The sequence below is a fragment of the Ovis canadensis genome, chromosome 11 (assembly GCF_042477335.2).
Source record: "Ovis canadensis isolate MfBH-ARS-UI-01 breed Bighorn chromosome 11, ARS-UI_OviCan_v2, whole genome shotgun sequence".
Taxonomy (NCBI): Eukaryota; Metazoa; Chordata; class Mammalia; order Artiodactyla; family Bovidae; genus Ovis; species Ovis canadensis.
Genome location: NC_091255.1, coordinates 48,241,263 through 48,266,454, shown reverse-complemented (window position 1 = coordinate 48,266,454; position 25,192 = coordinate 48,241,263). Strand labels below are relative to the sequence as shown.

The 25,192-nt window shown below is 38.6% G+C and overlaps 1 protein-coding gene across 2 annotated transcripts; it reads left to right on the top strand.

Annotated features, from left to right (window-relative positions):
* The first annotated feature begins 628 nt into the window (after positions 1-628).
* Positions 629-24,040, top strand: MED1 (mediator complex subunit 1). Of its 2 annotated transcripts, XM_069543358.1 has the most exons (17): positions 629-869; positions 2,944-3,050; positions 5,546-5,624; positions 6,523-6,577; positions 6,682-6,814; positions 7,519-7,547; positions 9,494-9,565; positions 10,055-10,129; positions 10,616-10,689; positions 11,281-11,370; positions 12,331-12,442; positions 12,967-13,091; positions 13,339-13,457; positions 14,241-14,442; positions 15,867-15,962; positions 16,087-16,192; positions 17,675-24,040. In XM_069543358.1, the coding sequence occupies exons 1-17, from the start codon at positions 845-847 to the stop codon at positions 20,904-20,906; spliced, it is 4,731 nt and encodes a 1,576-aa protein (XP_069399459.1). In that variant the 5' UTR covers positions 629-844; the 3' UTR covers positions 20,907-24,040. The 2 variants fall into 2 exon arrangements, with proteins under 2 accessions (XP_069399459.1, XP_069399460.1); XM_069543359.1 differs by lacking the exon at positions 6,682-6,814 and having other exon boundaries at positions 636-869.
* The last annotated feature ends 1,152 nt before the right edge of the window (positions 24,041-25,192 follow it).

The window sequence follows — 25,192 nt, the reverse complement described above, 5'->3', positions numbered from 1 at the left end:
AGGAGAAGGGGAGGACAGAGGATGAGATGGTTGGATAGCATCACCGACTGGATGGACATGAGTTTGAGCAAGTTCTGGGAGTTGGTGATGGACAGGCAGTTCATGGGGTCTTTAAGAGTCGGACACGACTGAGCGACTCACCTGAACTCATGACTGTTGCAAACAAGTTTTTCTTAACTCAAAATCTTCCACGTCCTCAGAAATATTGAAAATGCTCAAGAAAAATATTTCTGAAATTAAAAAGGAAATTCGGTAATGGAAATTAAGTGTACTGGGCTACTTTGGGACGTCGTGTTACAAAGACCCAACGTCTAGTATCTCAATAAAGGGAAAGTTTTAATAAAATATTCCTAACAGCAATATTCTTCGAAAAGCTAGCATTTCAGTAAAGACAGCTGGGGCTTTTACTTTGCAAACTGCTTGAAAGCCAAATCGAAAGTGCCAACTTCCACAGAGGTGTTGAACACTAGCACTACACAACCTCCACGCCTAGCTCTGAGAAGTCGGAGACAAACCAAAGAGCAGGCAGGGTGGGGATAATCTCGCGAGAAGCAACGTATAAATCATTTTTCGCGATATTTGGTGCCCAGCCCCTTTCCCCCTTCTCTCTCTCGCAGGATCACGGTTAATCTCGCGATCTTTTGGAAGTTCCGTTGGGGAAGATGGCGGCGGCCGCGAGCACCCTTCTCTTCTTGCCGCCGGGGACTTCAGACTGAGTCTTCCCTGGAAGAGTGGGACTGCAGGTTCCCTGCGTCCCGGGAGCCCGAACCAACTTGGTTCCTCCATTACTGGTGGGGAAGGGCATATCCTCTTGTGTAGGACTTAGGCCCTCCCCGCCGTCAGGATGAAGGCTCAGGGGGAGACCGAGGGTGAGTGACTGAGGGGGAAATCAGGGGGCGGGACACAGCTGGGGGAGCCAATGCCTCCGCGGGGGCCACTCTCCCGAGGGCTCAGGATCTAGGAGGCGGGATATGTCTGAGTTTTAGATTCTGACTGCCTTCCTTGGTGATGGAGAGCTTCGACTTTGGGGAGATGGGGGCTCCCAACTTGAGTGTGAAGGTTTCCTATTTGGCAAGGGGCAACATTTGGGCCTCAGGGCATTTTTTAGCCTAAAGAGATGGGAGACCGGGCAAGTGAACGTAAAACTTTCTTCTTCAAAAGAGAAATCTGAATGATGACATAAAACAATAATAGGACGCTATATATCAAAGTACTGTAAGATGTTTTGTCGTGAATGAAATGATTAGGTCCTTATGGTATTAAAAGCCAGTAGTTTTAAAAAATGTCGCAGCGTTCATATCTTGTAGTATTGTATATTTTTAAAATGCTTTTAATTTCAGTCTTTAAATATCTGAACTAAGAACTGTTGAAAAACACTTTTCTGTGTAACTTTATATTCTCTAAAGTTCCACATTTCAGCTTAGATGCTCCGTTAGCATTTTGGACATAGTTCTGTTGATACAGGATTATTTTTTTGTCTTCTCCAATGTGCTCTGAGCTTTGTAGAGCAGGATCTTGCCTTACTCATCATTGTATAGTCCTGGGCCCATAATGTTGTGTTGTTGTGTTAGTCACTCAGTCGTTTCCGACTCTGTGACCCCACGGACTGCAGCCCACCAGGCTCCTTCGCCTATGGAATTCTCCAGGCAAGAACACTGAAGTGAGTTGCCGTTTCCTTCTCCGGGCACATAATAGTTGCTCAAAAAAACGTTTCACTGAAGCATTTTTGTAAAGATTTATCGTCGGCCGCCTTCTTTTTTTAATCATCGGCCGCCTTAAGGGAGAGAAGGGAGGTGTGTTTGAAGGAGAAAGAAAAAAGGGTGCAGAGGAATGACTAGTGTAAGTGGAATCTTAGTGAGGCAGGAATTTTGTCTAGTTTGCTCACTGCTGTATCTCTGAGATGTAAAATAGTGCCTGAGTGAATGTCTGAAATATGGGAATTGCCAAACATTTCTCCAGAATTATAAACTGAATGAAACAGCCCCAAGAACAGTTTTCCAGAAGATGAAGGCCTTGGAGGGAGGAGTTGAATCTCGATCTGAAGATGTCACTACTTCATCTTTGATTGCTGACATTCTATTCATCTTTCAAGACATCTTTTCTGTAACATCCCTAAACTAATTACACACTTTTCCTCCTTTGAATTTTGATAGTAATGTGTCTCTATTTTTAAGAGCATATTTCATTTTGCTTTGTATGATGGTTATTTTCACATTAACTTATCCACACCCCCTCACAGATGTCATCTCAGGCATATTGTATTTTTGCACTGCTGGTCTCCAGCACAGTCCTTGCTCATGTTAAGCAGTTAAAAGAATTACAGGAGTGTTGGAGGTTATAGGAGGTTCCTTCAAACACTATCTGGGATCCATTCTTTTCTACCTTTCTCTTACCTTTGCCTGAAACTCATCCTTTAGTCACTTGACATTTCCTTTGTTCATATAGTTTGAATTCGAACAGGAAATAGCTGAATGGCAAATGAAGCTTGTTTTCTTGATAATACTTACAAATTGATCTCTTAAAATTATGTGAAAAAATTAAGAAAGTCTCTATTTTCACATTGAAAACCAACTAACTATAGTAAGGCCATGTTCAAATGTATGCTCTGCATATGTCATGCAAAGGATTTCATGCCTATCATGAAATTATTTTGTCATTAAATAGTAGTCTTGATCCTCAGGACTGGAGGTGGTTCTTTTTTTGCTTCTCATTAAGTCTGAAGAGAAAGCAGTCCCCTTCTATAGTGTTGTTAGATTAGGCCCATAATTTCTGTCTACTTGTTATTAGAAATGAATTCTTTGTGTATTTTGAAGTAAATGATATTGGATAAGATTTTAACTTGAGTTCGTACCGGGATGAAGTATGGGAGTTTTGTTTGCAAGAAAAACTGTGGAAGGTCTTGAAAGAAGAGTTGCTAATAATTTTTTCTGATTTATATCTTAGAGTCGGAAAAGCTGAGTAAGATGAGTTCTCTCTTGGAACGGCTCCATGCAAAATTTAACCAAAATAGACCTTGGAGTGAAACCATTAAGCTTGTGCGTCAAGTCATGGTGAGGACTATGGTGAACTGGATAAAGTGTTGTGCTTAGAAAATTATTTGATAAGCTAAGTTACCTATGTAGACTTTTTCTAGCTAGTCATTATGGTGTGTCTTCAGTTTTATTTCTCATAACATGATGGCTTTCAACTTTTAAGTCTACCTAAGAAGAAGATATGTTAATAGAATTGTGTTAATCATGAGTTATAGTAAGCTGGGATATTTTAGGCAAAAGTTGTAAGAAACACTTACAAAGCGTAATTAGTTTCCTAGTGACCTAGTGTTTAGGATTCCCAGCTTTCATTACTGTAACCTTGGATTCAATCCCTGGTTGAGGAACTAAGATCCCACAAGTCCCACAGTGCTGCCAAAAAAAAAAAAAAGATACATGTGATAGCCTGATATAGAGAAACATTTACTTTTTACTTCCTGTCAAGCTCCTTGATTCTAATGTGTTAATACTTTCATTGTATCTATACTGGTAGAAGAGTTTGCAATCATTTTTATTAACTTCACTTGTTTACTCTGTGACTTCCTCTACAGTACTTTCTCCTTCCTGAGGCATTCACCAGTATGGGGAGCCCTTAGTTAAGTGGTATACAGGGAGTGGGGTGAGTGTATAGCACAGCACTAGTAAGAGAATTGAATTTGCTGTAAGAAAAAGCTTTATTTTAATCTTGATTCCACTACTACCTGTGTAACCTTGGACTAATTGCTTGTTTTTTCCTACCCTCAATTTCCTCATCTAGGAGGTAGAGACACCAGTTTGAGTAAGATGAGCAACACCAGTTTGCTTTTTCGCACAGTTTTGCTGTAAAGATCAAATGAGATAATGAACACCAAAATGTCATGTTGCTTAGAGATTTCCATAACTAAGTTCTACAGACATCTTCTGGCTCAGGATTGTATACATAAAAAAGATTTGTAGTTTTTTTTTTTTAAGTCTTAATGAGAATTTTTCCAGTCTGGGTATTCAGAGGTTGTCATTTTTGTACTAGAAGGCAGCCATATTCTAGTTTGAGATACCACCTCTAAATGATATTATCATTAGAGAAACATCATGAGCTAGAGGACTCCAGGTGGCTACTACGACCCTCTCTTGGGTTACCAGTTCTTGGTTTGGTCACCAAAGTTTCCATTGTCTACTTGTCACTTTTGCAGATTCAGAAACCTGCTTTTATTGGTATGTAAAAGATTTTGAAGAATTTTCAACAACTCTGTGTGTGCATGCTAAGTCTCTTCAGTCATGTCCAACTCTTTACGACCCTATGGACTGTAGCCCACTAGGCTCCTCTGTCCATGGGATTCTCCAGGCAAGAATACTGGCGTGGGTTGCCATGCCCTCCTCCAGGGGATCTTTTAAACCCAGGGATTGAATCCATGTCTCCTGTGGCTCCTGCACTGCCGGCAGATTCTTTACTGCTGATCCACTGGGGAAGCCGTTTTAAAACTGACATACTAACAAAATCTCAGTAGATTAATATGAAAGTCAGAATGCCAGTTTATTAATGAGGGTTTGTCTTTCCAGTTACCAAAATACTGGTATCCATTGCCTAGAGCAATGGACACAGTCCTTGTCTATTTAAGGTATAAAGGAATCTGGATTATTAATTAAGCAGATGTTTGGGAGCATGGAATTAGAGCCAAGAAAGATGGATTTAGGGCGTGGAAAAGCCTCAAAACCTATCCTTGTATCATAAAACTGCTGACACTTCTGGGGACTAGAATGTTGTACAGAGAGAAACTGCTTCCTTGGATAGGTTTAGAAAAATTATGCTAAATTTTTACTCTTTGGATTTTTGGATTATGTATCTTGTTTCCTAGAGTCAGTCTGTTGGGTGGGCCAAAAATTTCATTCTGGTTTTTCTGTAACATCTTATGGAAAAATCCAAATGAACTTTTTAGCTGGCCCAGTAGTTTAACTAAGGTTTGGTTGTATTTCTTAGATTACATGCATATCACCTTATTAGGTTTGGGAATTGTCAAGTTTGAGCCACCCCATTGTGAGTCTTAGGATATAGTCATCTTCTGCAGGAGGCTGATTTCATTTATTACATTTTGATTCTTCTAATTTTTCCCTGAAAATTATTTTAGATCTGGAAATACCTTTGTTGTAGACTTTTTTTTTTTGGTTGCACTGTGTCATGTGGGATCTTAATCCCACAGCCAGGGATTGAACCCACGTCCCCTGCTTTGGAAGCATGAAGTCTTAACCACTGGACCACCAGAGAAGTCCTAGATGTGAAAATATCTTTTTCTCCTTTCATGGATACGGATATGGTGTATCTATGTATTCTGTAGATTAACCTTTCCTCTTTTGGATAGATGGACAAAATAACAATTAAAAATTTATAGATTATCTAGAATATATAAGAAATACAGAGTATATAGACTACTTCATAATCTGTAGACTATCCTGAAATATTATTTCTAGAATAATATATGTGTTTACCAAAAACTATTGGCTTGGTTAATTTTTACCTCAAATGTTTTCCTATTTTAATATAGGAGAAGAGAGTTGTAATGAGTTCTGGAGGGCACCAACATTTGGTCAGCTGTTTGGAGACATTGCAGAAAGCTCTCAAAGGTTTGTAAACATTGTTGAAATATGCTAACTTCTTAAAAACGCTCCAGTTTAGGAAAGACTTTTATACTTATACTAGAAATATAAATTGAGATAGGTGGGTGTCACTCTTGATTTCATTATGAAGTTGAGATGAACTTTTACCTGAACTTTTTTTTTTAACCTGAACTTTTGAAACATCTATTTTTTATTCTATTTTGAAGGCTGGTAGAGACTCAAAAAATAATTGATGAAGGGTAACTAAGATAGCATATTGGAGGGGAAAATTTTTTTCCTTTACATGTTCTCTCCTAATTAACTCAATAAGAAGATGGACTTTTTGACTCTAAGACTTTTACAGTATTTATTAACAGTGTTTTCATAAGAAAATGAAAAGAGGAAAGAAAAAAATGTTTTTAGGAAAGCAAACATGAAATTTAAGTCATGAGCTTGATTATTCAAGCTTATAATTACTACTTCTGTCTGGTTTTGAAGGAAAATGAAAGTAAAAACAGACAAACAGGTTTTACACTGATTATCACAAATGAGCTGGGATTGAATCCATACCCGCTTTACCACTAGATGACCAGCAAGTCCCTAAGTATGTCTTCTTTAAAGATAACTTGTCCCAAATGAGTAAAGAAAAAGAGAAAGGAGAAAGGTCCAGTTTTTTTCATATAGATCTTTTTTTTGGACCCTTGTTGCTTAGGCTGCAGCTAAACCTTATCAGTGAGCTTTGTGCAGATTATAAGCATTAGAACTATAGATGAGCTTTGTGCAGATTACAAGTATTTGGACTACTGAATGTGTTTATGGCTTTGGAAGGACAGATATACTCCTCAGGATGTTTCTGTCTTTGAAGAATACTATTTAAGTTATTTGGAGTATGCTTTGTGATTTCCTTTTTTTCACCCTTTTGTAGTAACATCTTTACCAGCAATGACCGACCGTTTGGAGTCTATAGCAAGACAGAATGGGTAAGTAGTATATCTGTAGGCAGAAATATTTAACTTAGTGTTGACTTTGGGTGGCTTTATTTATGTGTCTTCTATTAATTTTTGTTTTGATTTGTTCCTGCTAGACTGGGCTCTCATCTCAGTGCCAGTGGCACTGAATGTTACATCACGTCAGATATGTTCTATGTGGAAGTGCAGTTAGATCCTGCAGGACAGCTTTGTGATGTAAAAGTGGCTCACCATGGGGAGAATCCTGTGGTATGTGTTGATATTTCACTGGAATCTGTGGGGTTTACTTAGGGACATTAATTTTTAAAGAAATTGTTGGGGTTTGAAATAGCTTGGGTTTAGGTTTTTTCACGAGCCACTGTAGAGATGATGTGATGGGCTACAACATCAATAGCTGTAGAGTGGAATTTAGAATACTCTGGGTCCATCTCTGACATCATCCAAAGGCTTTGACAAGAAGAAACACCAGAGGAACTTTTTCCAATTCATATCAACAAACATGAGCCGCAGTTGAACAATAGGTGCTGGGGATACAAATAATTTAAATTCCTATCCTCAAAGAACTTATAATCAAGAAGGACAGATAATCTTGTATATAGCTAATGTCTCTGAAAAGCCCTGTAATAGACAGGAATGTAAAAGGTGTATAACCAGACAATTGGATATGAATTCCAAGGATGGCTTTAAAGAGAGGGCCTAATGTTTTAAACAAGCAACTGAAAGTTGATTCCTTTATAAACTATTTCAATATATTTGATTTTTAATTTCCTGACCCAACCCCATGGTTTACCAAGTAGGAAGAAGATGTCTTTGATATCTTAATATAAGGACCTTCTATAGTTTTAATGTTTCTGTTATAAAGCATGTGTTATTAATAAAAAAGAAAAAAACTTTTGATGTCTTCAAGCATCTTAAAGTAGTTTAGAGTTTTAACATAATTTCTTTAATTTCAGAGCTGTCCAGAGCTTGTACAGCAGCTAAGGTGAGCAGCTGACATTTACATTCCCTTTTATTGGCAGACAGTGCTGTTCTTTATAGTTACATTTTGAGAATGGTCAGAATTTACTTTTCTAAGGAACAACTTTATTTTCTTGGGTCAAGATTTTTCAAAGTCTGTACTTGATCACTTTTAGAATTGACTTAGCTTTTTTTTTTTTAACACTCTATTGCATCTGTCCTAGGATTTCCCAACCTTGACAGTATTGCCATTTTGGGTTGGGAGATTCTTTGCTCTAGGGGGTTGCCCAGTTCATTCTTGGATGTTAAACAGCATCCCTGGTTTCTCCCAGCTAGTTAGGATCTATGATAACCTCCTGATCTGTGACTTTGATTATCTATGATAATAAAAATATCTCCAGATATTGTCAGACGTCCTTTGGAGGACAAAATCACTCCTGGTTGAGAACTACTGAGTTAACCTTAGGAATTCTCTGTGGAACAAAATAAACAGAACCTAATTATTGAATTAGAGAAAGCTTGAGAAAATTGAGTCTATACTATGGAAAGAACTTTTTTTCACTTTGAGAAAAATTGTTTTATATTTAAGGTTTATGGGTCCCAAATCATAGTAAAGTGCTAGGCTTGAAGACAGTCTCTTTTAGTAATTGATGTTTTTTTGTCATTAGCTTATCTTTTCTCCTTTAATTGAGTGGAGATTTCCATGCTTAAATTTAAACCCAGAATTAACTCTGGAAATTTGAGAAAGTTGTTACATCAATTTTATGTTTTAAATATAGTGAAGTTATCAGATACGGAGGAGTCTTAAGGGTTTAACATTGAGAAATAAGTTTTACACTCAGCTTTCCAGTGATCACTTTAATGTCCTTACAGCCAAATACACCAGATTTGAATGAGCTTTGAAAAATTGCAATGCAACATAAGAAATAACCTTTTATGATTTCATTTACTCAATAAGTCTGGCAAAGATGTATTATCAGAATAGTCCAGGAAACCAGTATTTCTGGTTCTAATGTAGAATAGGAGACTGTACCAGTTTATGAACTGATGGTGTTCTAAAGTTAATTTGTAAGCATGTTTGGAAGTGGGAACCTTAGAAAGAATATTAGTCTTTACCAGGTATTTTTAATCACTCTGTATAGATGATGATTTTAAGGTAAGGAATATATTTCGCTGTTGCTCTTGTTTCTTTTTAGTGTCTTCATGGCACTTTGGGCAATAAGTATTCAATAAATGCCTGATCAAGTATCTGACATTGTCAGAGCAGTACAGTTTTCAACAGACATTTTTTTTTTAAGTTTGAAAAAGGATATCGAGACTTAGAATTGTTGAGTTGTGTTGGATTCCTGCCTATAAAAGCTTATTTGACTAAGAATCCACCTCTGAATGTTAGGTTTTAGGATGCCAGAATTCCTGGTACTAGTTTCTTTTTCCTGGGGTAATTTGTTATAGGAACATTTTAAAATATATCATTTGCCTCCACACTACCTATTCTGCCTTTGCTTAGGTCTCCCATCTCTCTTCCACTGTTCATTTCCTTTCTCTGCTCTTATTGTATACATGAAAGTGTCCTATCTTCCTAATTTATTTACTTCCTTTTTCTCTCTAAAAGATTTTTTTTTCCTCATGACATCCAGTCATCTCAGTTACAAATTAAGAGGGGAAGTGATTTAAACTAAGTCTCATTACTTAAGAACAAATTAGTATGTGAGGTAACAGGTCTTTTTGACTATCTTTTATACTGTTTATTAGCACCTTCTCCCAAAAAATGGAGCAGAGAAAGGAGAATATTGTATTTTCTTTTGCAACTTTTGACCGATTCTAGAAAACTCATGGGGGGGGGGGGAATTAAAGCAAATTATTAAGATTAGTTTTATATAGCCTTGATTTTGGGGACTTTGCTGAGAAGATTGAGTAGTAATTGTATGTTTTATTCTCTTCCCTCTCTCCTCTTCCCTGAACATCTCACAGGGAAAAAAATTTTGATGAATTTTCTAAGCACCTTAAGGGTCTTGTTAATCTTTATAACCTTCCAGGGGACAAGTAAGTATTTTTGCTTTTGTTTGAAAAAATTTTAGTATAAATCTATAAATCATTTTGTACTTAGAAATTTGCCAAGTCTTCTGCCCTAGCTCATTTCTGATTTCTATTCATACTGACAGTCTATAACTCAGCTTCTAACTTAATGTCTTTTAAAGGTATTTTAAATAAACAGTATCTGGATTAATGATTATAGTGCTAGAAGGTAGCAAGGTATAATCCTTGAGGAATCTTCAGCATATTGATTTCTAGGCTGAAAGAAATTGTCGTGGGACTGGTTTTATATTTTTAACCTACCTGGGATTCTGCTTACTTGCTTGGTCTTTTAAGTAGAGATAAAAATTAGTTTTGGTAGATCACTAATGATTTAAAAAAAAGATTTTTTTTTTTTTAAAGATCTAAGTTGCCTCCAAGGTAGATTTGCTCTCTAGGCTTTCAGTGTTTGTGTTTATGTATATTTGTTAACTAATTCTTGTTCTGTTTACTTTCTAGCAAATTGAAGACTAAAATGTACTTGGCTCTCCAATCCTTAGAACAAGATCTATCTAAAATGGCAGTTATGTACTGGTAAGACTGGCTAAAGTATCAATTCTGTTTGACCTTGTTCTTAAAGTTGTTTTGTCTATGGTTTACTAGGCTTCTGTTATTTAAAAAATATGTATTATAGATGTATGTTACTATGCATCTGTATTTTACCTGTACTGTACATCTTGTCCATATCCTTTCACTTCCCAAATGATTGCATTTCATTTTCTGAATATCAGTATCCCTAAGTTGTTGGTTGGTATTCCATAGGTTTTATAAGAAGACTTGTGAAACCTGGCCTCCCTTCTGATAAATAGTATAGTTGTAATTTTTGTTCACCATATTATACACTGGTGTATTCTCAGAAATAATCCCTTCACCTTGAGGGTGAAATATAATTGTTAAATGCCCAAGATAAAGTCATTAGGATAGAATTAAAAGATGTGTAAGGGCTGAACTCATTATCACATTGTATACTAATATCTTCAGGGCTTAAATGTAAATAAACATAGATCATTTGTCTTGCAGGAAAGCAACCAATGCTGGTCCCTTGGATAAGATTCTTCATGGAAGTGTTGGCTATCTCACTCCAAGAAGTGGGGGTATGTGATGCTATTTTGCTTTAGAAAAAAACCTAATTTTTAGTTGAAAGATTACTGCTTAAAATTTCATCTTGGTTTTATAAGCAGAAGGTGAAAATTACTAGTCATTTGTGATGGTTTTCTTTTTGTTTAATTGAAACGTAATTGATTTTCAATGTTGTATTAGTTTCTAGTATATGGTAAACTGATTTAGTTTTACATACTTTTATTCTTTTTCCCATTCTTTTTCCTAATAGTATTTATTACAAGATACTGAATGTAGTTCCCTGTGCTATACAGTAGGACACTGTTGTATAAGTTTGTATCTGCCAATCCCAGACTCCACATTTACCCTTCTCTCATTTGTGTATTTTTCAGTGGTTTCTAAGGTGTCAATACTTGCCCTCCCCTAGTTTTCTTATTTTTTAATTGTGAAGTTAATTGTTGCTGCTAGAAATAATACTTATGCTTCTGTCATATTTCACAAGCTGCTTTGGATCATGAGTTCTCATATTTTAAACTATTTTCTTGTATATAGGTTTATAGGAAGGGAATATTTTTCTTTATTTGTAAGTTACCTGATAAAGTAGTGATAAGTTTTATTTTTCATAGGTCATTTAATGAACTTGAAGTATTATGCCTCTCCTTCTGACCTGCTGGATGATAAGACAACATCCCCTATCATTTTGCATGAGAATAATGGTAAGACTTTAACTATAAAGTAACTAAAGGTTTTGCTCAGTGTTTAAAAAATATTTTTAAAAAGTTGAATGCCCAGACCTGCCTGTACTTTATGGTTTGCTACTCCCAAGTGAATATGCCATCCCTATCAAAGTTTTCCATTTCTACCAGAGTTTGCTTCTGATACAGACATACACATTCATACATATATACACATGTATATATACATCTGTTGTCGTCTAGTTGCTCAGTCATGCTCGGCTCTTTTGTGACTCCATGGACTGTAGCCTGCCAGGCTCCTCGTCCATAGGATATACATACATAATAAGAAAGCCTAATTGGTCCTTTCGAATGAGTAAATGAGTGAATGAGAAAATGTAAATGATCTGACTTGAAATTTGCTTTAATCATTACTTTAAAGGTAAAGAAGTTAACCAACTTACTAAAGAACTAAAATAATGGATCTTACTTTCTATTTGCACTTTTTTTGGGGTGCACCACATGGCTTGCTGGATCTTAGTTCTTTGACGAGAGATGGAACCCCATGCCCTTTGGAGTAAAGGCTCAGGGTTCTAACCATGGACTGCCAGGGAATTCCTGTATTTGCATTTCAGTAGACTAAAACCTAATGAAAAATGGCCTAATACCTCATTTTGCTCCCCTTTTAACTTCAGTCATTGACTGTCTATAGTCATAATTCTATTTAAATGCATTCTGAAGTTGGAGAAAATGAGTTAATATTGGTAATCAGTCTTTAAATGTTTTTTTCCTTATACTGCATTGTTTCCTATATTTTGTATTATTTACTAACAGAATTATTGGTTTGTTAGAAAGGTACTTGTAGCATTTCTAGGTTATATAGGTATAGAATCTGATAATTAAGGCTGACAAATTACACAGAAGCTAGCTTTTTTTTTTTTATGTTGAGATCCTTATAATTTGTGTTACTCTGGAGAATACCTTTTTTTTTCTTTTTCCCAGTTCCTCGATCTTTGGGCATGAATGCATCAGTGACAATTGAAGGAACGTCTGCTATGTATAAACTCCCAATTGCACCATTAATTATGGGATCACATCCAGTTGACAACAAATGGTAAGTGAAATATAATTCTAGGGTAGCAAAGTCCATTTTTTTCAACTTTAAGCCCAGTAAGAAACAAGTATTACTTTGACTTGGCTCTTCCCACACTTGACTTTCTAGGGGTGGGCTTTTTGTTTTATCCATTTGATTTCTCTTTTCGGTATTTGCATGCTCCTCTTTGAAGTCTGCTCATAGAACATAGCTTTATCGTGAGAGAGAAGAGAACTGTGCTACTTCCACTGGCTTAGTGGTTTAGTGGTTGCTCTGTGGGATTTTCTTATGGGACTTTATGTTGATCTGGAGCTATGTTGGAGTAATATTAATAACTACAGAATGTGTTTCAGGATAGATGTTCAATAAGATACTTTAGGGTTAACAAATAGGATATTTTGGAATTGGGGGAAGGAAGTTCAAAGAGTGAAGTTTGATAGCCTTTGTATGTGTTTATATGATGCAAATGTGTCTTGAGTGTTGAGATTTTTCATTTTTACATCAATTCAGTATCCCAATCCTCCACGTTTTTTTTTTTTTTGAAGGACTCCCTCCTTCTCCTTAGTTACCAGTGCCAACAGTGTTGATCTTCCTGCTTGTTTCTTCTTGAAATTTCCCCAGCCACTTCCAGTATCTAGAGCATTTGTTCAGAAAATTCAGAACTGCACAGGTGAGTTTTAAGAAGCATCAGAAGCTAACAACTGTTACAAAAGTGAAAGCAAACTTCAAGTTCACATTATCTTAGCCCTCTTTCAGTCTTGACTTCAAAAAACTAGTGATAGGTATAGATATCATGGTGTTTTGAACTACTCAATGCTTATTAGTAAGTACTTTTTGAATAAATGGGTGAATGAAGGGAAAACTGAGCTGTCAACATTTTCATTTTACTGTGATTATATTGATCTTTGCTGTTCCAGGAATTCCATTGTTTGAAACTCAGCCAACTTATGTACCCCTCTATGAACTGATCACTCAATTTGAACTGTCAAAGGATCCTGACCCCTTACCTTTGAATCACAACATGCGATTTTATGCTGTAAGTAAGGCCTTATGGATTGTTGTAGATTATGCTTGGACCCAAGATCAGAATCTTCCTTTTATAGCATACCTGAGATCAGAAGACATTCTTTTGGCTTACCGGATCATGTCCTGTTTTCTCAGTCAGGCAGGAAATTACAGGTATCTTTGAAATGTACTGAAAAAGAACATAACTTCCAAGTTAGGAAACAGTGTACATTGAATTGTTGAAATTTCAAATGAAAGTCTCTTAATGGTATTCTAAACTTTTATAAGCTTATAAGTAGGTATTAAGAATTCTTGCTGTTTAATCCTTTCAAGTGCTGTGAACTTCTGATCTACAGAGTACTTACAGAGAAGAAAAGTACTGGAATGAGTGAATTAAGGATGGTTTTAAAACCACATCTGAACTTGAATTTATTTGAATGTTTGACAGTAGTCTAAAGTAACAGTTCCTTAATTCTGGCTCCATTATAACTGTATAGGATGTTATTAAAAATAAAAATTTTGCACTTACTGTTCAGGGACCCTTTTTATACAGATTTCTGAGGTAATTTTTATGTTAGCTAGGTTAGGAAACCACTGGCAGAACATTTACAAAAAAGGGGTCTTTTCAGCCGAGTGAGTGATTGGCATTTAACGTCAGCTGACTAGTAATTGACTGTGGAGCTTTACTGTTCAGCAAGAAATTGCTGATTTTTGAGGAGTAGGGTGTTTGTTTTTTTTTTTTTTCAGGATAGTTTGTGGTTGGAGTACAGTGGCTGAGTAAATAGCATTTGTTCCCTTTGTTCTTTTTCCCCAGGCTCTTCCAGGTCAACAGCACTGCTATTTCCTCAACAAGGATGCTCCTCTTCCAGATGGTAGAAGTCTACAGGGAACCCTTGTTAGCAAAATCACCTTTCAGCACCCTGGCCGGGTTCCTCTTATCCTGAATCTGATCAGACACCAAGTGGCCTATAACACCCTGATAGGAAGCTGTGTCAAAAGAACTATTCTGAAGGAAGGTACTGCCTTTTCTTTTGCTATATTTACCAGTAAATGGTACTGATTACTCTAGTAGTTCTCTAATTTGGTGGCTCATCATATCACCTGTGGAGCTTCCAAAACTACAAATATTTGGTTTCCATACCAAATGAACTTAATTAGAATCTCTGTGGGAGGAGTTGGGAATCTAGTTTAAGCTCTGTGGATAATTTTGATGGAAGCAATCTGTACATTGGCATATGGAAACTACTGAGTTTTTTTGCAATGGACTTACTGTTTTTCTGCATGCAGTGGTGTAATTGGGTACCTAGGGCCCTGAATCTTGCAGCAGATATATAAGGTATAATTTGAGATTTTGTAGGAAGAGAGTTCTTGACACCTAAATTTTAGGTTGTTAGGCAGTGCTTCTCACGTTTTAATCATGAGTATATTTTCTCCACCTTCTTTGGAGAATTTTGTCATACAGCTTAAAAACAGGTGAGACCTGTGCTTTTTCTTTCTCTCCCAGGATTCTGGAATGCTGATGTTTTTCACAGTTTGCTCTTAGAAATCTTGATATGAATTTTGGCTGCTCTAAGTTGATCATAGTTAATTTTTTACATTAGTTGTAAACATTTCGGTGATAGAACTGTGCCAAATGGTAGGCAAGAAGAAACCCAGAAGGTAAACCAGGACATATATTTTATGGGAATGAGAATTGTTCCAGAAACGAAAAATTTTGGAAAGTTGAAGTAATGACACAGAGCATGTGCAAGTATCCTTATGACCCTTCTGTTTCATGTATCTCAGTCCTAGGAGATTATCCACATAGCTTTAGAGCATTTAAAAATGAGTTTTTGTGAGATAGTTATAAAGTTAGTCCTACAGAGGTGCATACTTTTTCCAAGAAAGTATATAATTCTTGTCTCTGGGCTTTCAGCATGTTTGGCTTAGAAACCAATGATGATAGTTATATGTAAGTGTATTTCGCATAAATATATCATTTTAGATTGTATTCTCTACACCCATGTTTACCACACTATGGAATGTATAGCTAACAGCTGTATACTAGTAGAAAGCAGGGTTTATGACAGTGATTCTGATGTCTGCTTATCGAATAGAATGAGAAGCTCCTCTTGGCCACATTTATTTTCAGCATTGATTTTCAAGGCAGGATGTTTATATCTGCCAAGGACTCTATCAATTTAGGGATTAAATATCTTCATTAAAAAAAACTGAAGTTTACTTTGTTTAAGAGTATTTATAACATAAACTGTTAGATTCTTAGGAATCTGATTTCTTCAATCACCTGTGAGTGCCAGTGGGTTTTATGTTTTTAAAAAAATATGTGGGATTTAGTTTCGGTGAGGGAGAGAAAGGATTTCATAATTAATGATTACTATTTACATATCTCAAGTCTTTTTATCTGGTTGATTATTTTATGATCCTTTTCTTTGCCTTTTAGATTCTCCAGGGCTTCTCCAATTTGAAGTGTGTCCCCTCTCGGAGTCTCGTTTCAGCGTGTCTTTTCAGCACCCTGTGAATGACTCCCTGGTGTGTGGTGAGTTATGTGGGTGGCTAGCACCTCTCTCAGGGTAGCAGTTTGGTCCTTTTATCTCTTCTTGAAAAGTCAGAAACTGAAGCCAAACCCATCCTAAACACCTCCTATATGTTTTGTTTTTCAGTGGTAATGGATGTGCAGGACTCAACACATGTGAGCTGTAAACTCTACAAGGGGCTGTCAGATGCACTCATTTGCACAGATGACTTCATTGCCAAAGTTGTTCAAAGGTAGCACTGGCCCTTTTTCATCAGAGTACCATTAAGAGGTGTATAAAGAATGCTGTTTTCAGTAATAAATGAATTAGAAATTTAGGAGGAAGGCATTTAGTCACTGCTTTGAATTCACACATCTCTGCTTTTGGAACTAGAAGCAATATGAGTTTTTGATTTTATAAATCTCATGAGCGTAACAGGAAGTAAAGTAGGTAACTTCAGACCCAGTGTTAGGGCTCTTTTATGAGGGAGAGAGCTGAAAAAAGATGTAGATCTTTTTTTCACTTTTCCTCTGTGTCATTTTTGTAAAAAAACACATGTAATACGTCAAACAGCAGTATGTGGGAAGATACTTTAGCCATTCAACTTGCTGGAAGCATTAATATGTAATTTCAAGATTTTTTAGAGCAGGTATGAGTGGTCTGTTTAGTAAATAAAAATAAATTTTATTGACACATAAGACATGCCTGTAAATGAACATGTGCCTGTTCCTTTATATACTGTCTACGGTAGCTTTTGAGCTAAGATGGCAGAGTAGTTGGACAGAAACCATATAATCTTAAAAAGTCGTCGTATTACTATCTGGTCTTTTAAGAAAGGTTGTTGACATAGTCTAGAGCAAATTGTTTTCAAACATGTTTATAAACATAAATTTATCTGTAACATAAAAAGTGCTTTGCTTTAAAATAAAAAGGATTTCCTGCCAGTGGTGGTACTTTTCACAGTATAGCTTTGGGGTGATTTAAGCTATTTAAGTATAGAATTTGATGGGTCAAGAGATTTTTCTAGTGGTTCATCAATTAAGATAAATTGTATATACCGTTACACCATTAATCATATGTGACATCCCCAAAGGAGGGCATTTTCTTACTGAGGTCATTATTAACCAGTTTTATTTTAGTTCAGTATGGTATCTAATTATTTGGACTTTTGTTTATAATTGGTTTGTTTTTGGTGGCATGTCAAAGGAGGTTGATGATTGCCTCCTGGTCCAGACTTTTTTTTTTTTTTTTTGTGGCTGCTCTGTGTGGCTTGCAAGATATCAGTTCCCCATCCCTGGGCCCGCAGCAGTGAAAGCTTGGAGTCCTAACCACTAGACCACCAGGGAATTCCTTCCAGATTCTTTTTATTTATTCATTCATTCATATAAAATATTTATTTGGCTGTGCCAGCTCTTAGTTGTGGCATGTGGATCTTTTGTTGTGGCATGTGGGATCTAGTTCCTTACCAGGGATCAAAATCAGGCATCCTACGTTGGGAGTGTGGAGTCTTACCCACTGGACCATCAGGGAAGTCTTCCTCCAGATTCTTGGGTATATCCAAAGCTCTGGCATTTTACAGAACTGCTCCTGCCTTACAGGGTATCTGCCTTACCTGAAAACTGTTTATTGCAAATCTTTACTTAAGACAAAAGTAAAGCCTTTATCTCAAATGAAAAATTGGTTTAAGCAGCAGCTAGTGCATTGTTCATTTTGTTTTTTCCATCTTATTTTACAGATGTATGTCGATTCCTGTGACGATGAGAGCTATTCGGAGGAAAGCTGAAACCATTCAGGCCGACACCCCAGCACTGTCTCTCATTGCAGAGACAGTTGAAGACATGGTGAAAAAGAACCTGCCCCCGGCTAGCAGCCCAGGGTATGGCATGACCACAGGCAACAACCCAATGAGTGGTACCACTACACCAACCAACACCTTTCCGGGGGGTCCCATTACCACCTTGTTTAATATGAGCATGAGCATCAAAGATCGGCATGAGTCGGTGGGCCATGGGGAGGACTTCAGCAAGGTATCTCAGAACCCAATTCTTACCAGTTTGTTGCAAATCACAGGGAACGGGGGGTCTACCATTGGCTCGAGTCCGACCCCTCCTCATCACACGCCGCCACCTGTCTCTTCGATGGCCGGCAACACCAAGAACCACCCGATGCTCATGAACCTTCTTAAAGATAATCCTGCCCAGGATTTCTCAACCCTTTATGGAAGCAGCCCTTTAGAAAGGCAGAACTCCTCTTCCGGCTCACCCCGGATGGAAATGTGCTCGGGAAGCAACAAGACAAAGAAGAAGAAGTCATCAAGATTACCACCTGACAAACCAAAGCACCAGACTGAAGATGACTTTCAGAGGGAGCTATTTTCAATGGATGTTGACTCACAAAACCCTATCTTTGATGTCAACATGACAGCTGACACGCTGGATACGCCACACATCACTCCAGCTCCAAGCCAGTGTAGTACTCCCCCAACAACTTACCCGCAACCAGTACCTCACCCCCAACCCAGTATTCAAAGGATGGTCCGACTATCCAGTTCAGACAGCATTGGCCCAGATGTAACTGATATCCTTTCAGACATTGCAGAAGAAGCTTCTAAGCTTCCCAGCACTAGTGACGATTGTCCACCCATTGGCACCCCTGTTCGAGATTCTTCAAGCTCTGGGCATTCTCAGAGTGCCCTCTTTGACCCTGATGTCTTTCAAGCCAATAATAATGAAAATCCATACACTGATCCAGCTGACCTTATTGCAGATGCTGCTGGCAGCCCCAGTAGTGACTCACCTACCAATCATTTTTTTCCTGATGGAGTAGATTTCAATCCTGATTTGTTGAACAGCCAGAGCCAAAGTGGTTTTGGAGAAGAATATTTTGATGAAAGCAGCCAAAGTGGAGATAATGATGATTTCAAAGGATTTGCATCTCAGGCACTAAATACTTTGGGGGTGCCAATGCTTGGAGGTGATAATGGGGAGACTAAGTTTAAAGGCAATAGCCAAGCTGACACGGTTGATTTCAGTATTATAGCAGTGGCTGGTAAGGCTTTGGGTCCTACAGATCTTATGGAGCATCACAGTGGTAGCCAGAGTCCTTTATTGACCACTGGGGACTTAGGGAAAGAAAAGACTCAAAAGAGAGTAAAGGAAGGCAATGGTGCCAGTAATAGTAGTCTGTCAGGGACAGGATTAGACAGCAAACCAGGGAAGCGCAGTCGAACCCCTTCTAATGATGGCAAAAGCAAAGATAAGCCTCCAAAGCGGAAGAAGGCAGACACTGAGGGAAAGTCTCCATCTCACAGTTCTTCTAACCGACCTTTCACCCCACCTACTAGTACAGGTGGATCCAAATCTCCAGGCAGTTCAGGACGATCTCAGACTCCCCCAGGTGTGGCCACACCACCCATTCCCAAAATTACTATTCAGATTCCTAAGGGAACTGTGATGGTGGGCAAGCCCTCTTCTCACAGTCAGTATACCAGCAGTGGTTCTGTGTCTTCCTCAGGAAGTAAAAGCCACCATAGCCATTCTTCCTTATCTTCTGCTTCCAACTCAGGCAAGATGAAAAGCAGTAAATCAGAAGGTTCATCAAGTTCTAAGTTAAGTAGCAGTATATATTCTAGCCAAGGGTCTTCTGGATCTAGCCAGTCCAAAAATTCATCCCAGTCTGGGGGAAAGCCAGGCTCCTCTCCTATTACCAAGCATGGACTGAGCAGTGGCTCCAGCAGCACCAAGATGAAACCTCAAGGGAAGCCATCATCACTTATGAATCCTTCTTTAAGTAAACCAAACATATCCCCTTCCCATTCAAGGCCACCTGGAGGCTCTGATAAGCTTGCCTCTCCAATGAAGCCTGTTCCTGGGACTCCCCCATCCTCTAAAGCCAAGTCCCCTATCAGTTCAGGTTCTGGTGGTTCTCACATGTCTGGAACTAGTTCAAGCACCGGCATGAAGTCATCTTCAGGGTTAGGATCCTCAGGCTCATTGTCTCAGAAAACTCCCCCATCATCTAACTCTTGTACAGCATCTTCCTCTTCCTTTTCCTCAAGTGGCTCTTCCATGTCATCCTCTCAGAACCAGCATGGGAGTTCCAAAGGGAAATCTCCCAGCAGAAATAAGAAGCCGTCTTTAACAGCTGTCATAGATAAACTGAAGCATGGGGTTGTCACCAGTGGCCCTGGGGGTGAAGACCCAATGGACGGCCAAATGGGGGTGAGCACAAATTCTAGCCATCCTGTGTCCTCCAAACATAACATGTCTGGAGGAGAGTTCCAGGGCAAGCGTGAGAAAAGTGATAAAGACAAATCAAAGGTTTCCACCTCGGGGGGCTCAGTGGATTCATCTAAGAAGACCTCAGAGTCTAAAAATGTGGGGAGCACGGGTGTGGCAAAAATTATCATCAGCAAGCATGATGGGGGATCCCCCAGCATTAAAGCCAAAGTGACTTTGCAGAAACCTGGGGAAGGTGGTGGAGAAGGGCTTAGGCCTCAGATGGCCTCTTCCAAAAACTATGGCTCTCCACTCATCAGTGGTTCCACTCCAAAGCATGAGCGTGGCTCTCCCAGCCATAGTAAGTCACCAGCATATACCCCCCAGAATCTGGACAGTGAAAGTGAGTCAGGCTCCTCCATAGCAGAGAAATCTTATCAGAACAGTCCTAGCTCAGATGATGGCATCCGACCTCTTCCAGAATACAGCACAGAGAAGCATAAGAAGCACAAAAAAGAAAAGAAGAAAGTAAAAGACAAAGATAGGGACCGGGACAAAGACCGAGACAAGAAAAAATCTCATAGCATCAAGCCAGAGAGTTGGTCTAAATCACCCATCTCTTCAGACCAGTCCTTGTCTATGACAAGTAACACAATCTTATCTACAGACAGGCCCTCAAGGCTCAGCCCTGACTTTATGATTGGGGAGGAAGATGACGATCTTATGGATGTGGCCCTGATTGGCAACTAGGAACCTATTTAAAGCAAAAATATGGCCAGAGAAGAACTAAGTGTATAGGCAAATCACCATAAGGAGTGAGTCAGACAGGTCTGATTTTGTATTTAAGAATCTTAAATGGCATGGCTTTGACACCAAGTGGGATGAATTTTGAAAGGCATAGCCGGACCCTACTAAAGAGACCATAGGGTTTGATTCTGGTTACCACAAATCACTTGTTCCTTTGCCAGGAAAAAAAAAAAAAGTTTTAAAATATTTGCTTATGAAAGGGAGGGGGTGGGAAGGGCTTAGGGAGAGGGAAGGGTGGGAAACAGTTTTGTGGGAAATATTCATATATATTTTTTCTCCCTTTTTCCATTTTTAGGCCATGTTTTAAACTCATTTTAGTGCATGTATTTGAAGGGCTGGGCAGAAAATGAAAAAGCAATACATTCCTTGATGCATATGCATGAAGGTTGTTCACCTTTGGGTAGTTGTCCATTGAGGCAGGGGCAAATGAAGGACTTGGGTCATTTTGGACACTTAAGTAATGTTTGGTGTCTGTTTCTTAGAGGAGTGATTGGGGAGGGAAGATGATTTTAGCTATTTATTTGTAACATTTTAACCCTTTATCTGTTTGCTTTTATACAGTGTTTTTTCTAATTCTATGAGGTTCAGGGTTCAAAATGATGGGAGGCAAGGAGGCTTATTTGCTGGTAGGGAGCTTGTGGCTTATGCTGGTAATGTAGTATCAAGCTGAAGCAGATCAGTCAGAGCCCACCTTTGGAGTCAAGTAGAAAACCAAAATGGTGTTTTTGTTATAGGAGGTTTTTCGTAGGGTTCAGACATCATAGGAATATTAGGAGTTATCTTTCTGTGGAGGTATTGATTTATAGTTTCTTTTTGCTTTAAAGAAAGCTCGGCTGGCTTTTTGGGATGTAAACATGTTTTCAAATGCAGTAAAGTTTAAAAGTGGGATAGCCTCCCTGACCCAGTGGCATGAAAACCATTACAGAATTCATAGTTCTCCTATTTCTACAATGTGCCAAAAGTCCACGTCCCAGCATTTTGTTTGTAGGAGAACTGATGCCATTCCTAAGAACTGGGCTCCTTGTTTCCCTTCATCACAAGGATAAGGAGTCCAGACTTTAATCACTCCACTGTATGCTCCCTTAGATAAAACAGTAAAAAATCTGCAGCCATAGTTCACTTAAAACAGTTTTCAAGCTCACTTGAAGTAATGGGGGCCTGGAATGCTAGGTGGGCATGAAGATAAACCCTTGCTACTATGTAGCAACACAATTGGACCTTTTTGGAAGAACAGGTCTGAGTCTGGATTCTGGGGGACATCAATAAGAAGCCCTTCTCATACATATAGAAATCCAGGAGACCATTTGAGTGCAACACAAGTTCTCAGTATTTGGAGGGTCCTCTCAAAATTCTGCGGCCTTACTTTGATTTTGACACCTGCACTGTGCCATTCCTGATGATTCCATTCAGGATCTGTATCAGCAGGATGGGGCACGATCCCCAGCACAACTCTTCTGGATTAAAAAAAAAAAAAAAAAGCCAGGTGATTCATTTGTGTGTGTGTGTGTCATAAGTGGAGTGACTTCATCAGATACTGAAGATTTCTATATTCAGCTCTTTCTGCAGGTTGGAGTTAGCATAGAGTTGGAAAATCAGCTTTGGCTTTCTTTCCTGACTGTCTCTGATTTCCTTTAGTGTTCTCCCTTTTCTGGTCATCAGCTCTCAACAACTCTGCCACTTTTGTGTCCCAAGGTAATAAGAAGTAGGAAACGAAACATTGCACAGTGGAGCAAGAAAAGTTATCGGTTACCGTATCAGAGTCAAATGTCTTGGGTGACACTAAGGAGGACATGGGCAAGGTGATACCAGAGTGCTTTATCTTGTGATGCTGATACAGTAGCAGCCTCTCAGACATACAACCAGGTTGGATTTCTCACAAGTTTCTCACCTAGTTTGGAATCTTATCCCATTGGTTTCTGCAGGAAAAAAAAAAAAAGTTAAAATGGTTTTAAGTTTGGGTGGGGAAAGTATGGGGAATGTACTGCATAATATCAGGGGCTCAGCTCCCCCAAGTAGAGCCAACAAATACCAAAATGAGTAAACTGGGAAGCTTTTTCTCTCTTTCTGTCTTCATCCCAGATCAAAGAATTCCGAGTTAGGATCTGGATGAAGGATAAGCCCCTGAATTGTCGATGGGCACACCCCACACACTGACCCAGCATCTGAACTTGCTTAACAGGGAGCCGGGGCTAAACTGCTTCACCCTGCCTGAGAACCAGGGAGCACTGCATTTCTCCACAGGGTGGAGGAGAAGAGGCAGAATAAACCAAGCCTGGGACACCTCCCTCCTGTCTAGGTGTACTCATTCTTCTGTTTCAAAAGACGACAAGGACATGAAGTCAACTTCTACCTATCTTCTGCTGCTGGTGTCTTATGTATTCTTAGTTTGACCTGATTCCTCTTGTCTTTTGGCTTCATGTTAGGGGTTCTTGGTCAAAACCTGCTCTGATGTACATGAAGATTCCAGGTTCAAAAAATCAGTTTCTTTTAAAATAAGTATGGGGGGAGGCATGAAATGAAACAGGATATAATTGCCAAAACTAGGCTTGAGGTTGGTGGCTCTTGGAAGGATTTACCTTAAGGCCTAGGTCTGAAAATACAGGGCAGCACTATCATGAATTCTGAAAAGAAACCTTCCAGGGAGCCAGTGAGTCATAGTATCCAGCTGAGTCACTTAAAGCAGATTCCAGTATAGGAAACTCATTCACAATCCCTTGGCAGTCTCATTTTTTTAACCTTTTGTTCCTAAATCTCCCTCCCTCTTTATTTCTACCCTTAAAGTTTTTTTGAGGGGTAGGAAGTACCTAACATCTCAGAAGCTAGGTTGGGAAACATGCTCAGTTGTAGAAAAACTGAGCTTTAAATTTTGCGTTTTTAAAATGTACATCAGGAGCAGTTGGGGAGGGTCTTTTCTAAAAAAACTTTCAAATTTGATTTTCTGTGCATATGGCCGTTCTGTAAATACTTTGGGGTTTTTCATTTTTTTGAAAGTAGACAAAAATCTGTGGGATTTTTTTCCCAAAACATTACAAAAATGTGTTTATTTACATGCAAATAAATTTCTTTGATAAAAAGCATCATGCGTATGTGTAATAAATTTTTAACTTTTGAATGCTTTTGTTTATTCAGCTTTTAAAAAATCCAATCAAAAAAATTTAACAAAGTAAAAAAGTCTCCTGAGTAGTACTTGATAATGGGTTAACTGGAAAGGATAATTGAAATTAGAGAAAAACCTGTGGAAGTTTTCATCTGACTTATCTTGCTCAAGCCACTTTTACTATCTTTTGCAGGCCTCTGTCACCAAATTCATCAGTAGTTCTTAGAAAACTCTAAGATGCTGCTGCTGCTAAGTCGCTTCAGTCCTGTCGGACTCAGTGCGACCCCATAGACGGCAGCCCACCAGGCTCCCCCGTCCCTGGGATTCTCCAGGCAAGAACACTGGAGTGGCTTGCCATTTCCTTCTCCAGTGCATGAAAGTGAGAAGTAAAAGTGAAGTCGCTCAGTGTGTCTGACTCTTAGCGACCCCATGGACTGCAGCCCACCAGGTTCCTCTGTCCATGGGATTTTCCAGGCAAGAGTACTGGAGTGGGGTGCCATTGCCTTCTTCGAGGCTGTAAGATGAGATGCAACCATAAGGTTGTTTTTATTTGATGGACGTGAAGCAGTAACATTAACAATGTCTGGGACAAGAGGAGGCTGTAATATCTAGACCTGGGTGTCTGGGCTTGAGAATAAGTTTCTGAAGCTGGTTTCCTTGCTTAGGAAGTCCTTTCTAAGATTTAAAAAAAAAAAAACAGTTAATTTTTAAAAAGTGCTTGGAAGGATAAGCCTTTCAGGTAAAATGTGCCCGTTGAAAAGATCTCTGCGCTTGTTCTTAAAGTAAGCTCATCTCTTAAATCTGACATTCATAATAAGCCAGTCACTGAAAGTGCAAAGGAAAAGTGGTAGGAAAACAAAATCATCTACTTCGGAATACAATTAGAAGTGGTCCAGCCAGGACTGCTAGAATTTGTGATATAGTTTCTAATATTTTATCTTTGGGATATAATTCTGTGGTTTTCCGCTCTAAAAGTAAACATTCCTTATTTCATAGAAATCAGATCATAAGTTTCGAGACCTGGAATTGCTAAAGTATACTATGACATACCATGACACAACCCAGCTTCTATGGAAAGAGAGAGAATGTTAACCACTGGGCAAGTTGTCCGTCCCACGCTCCCCCCACCCCG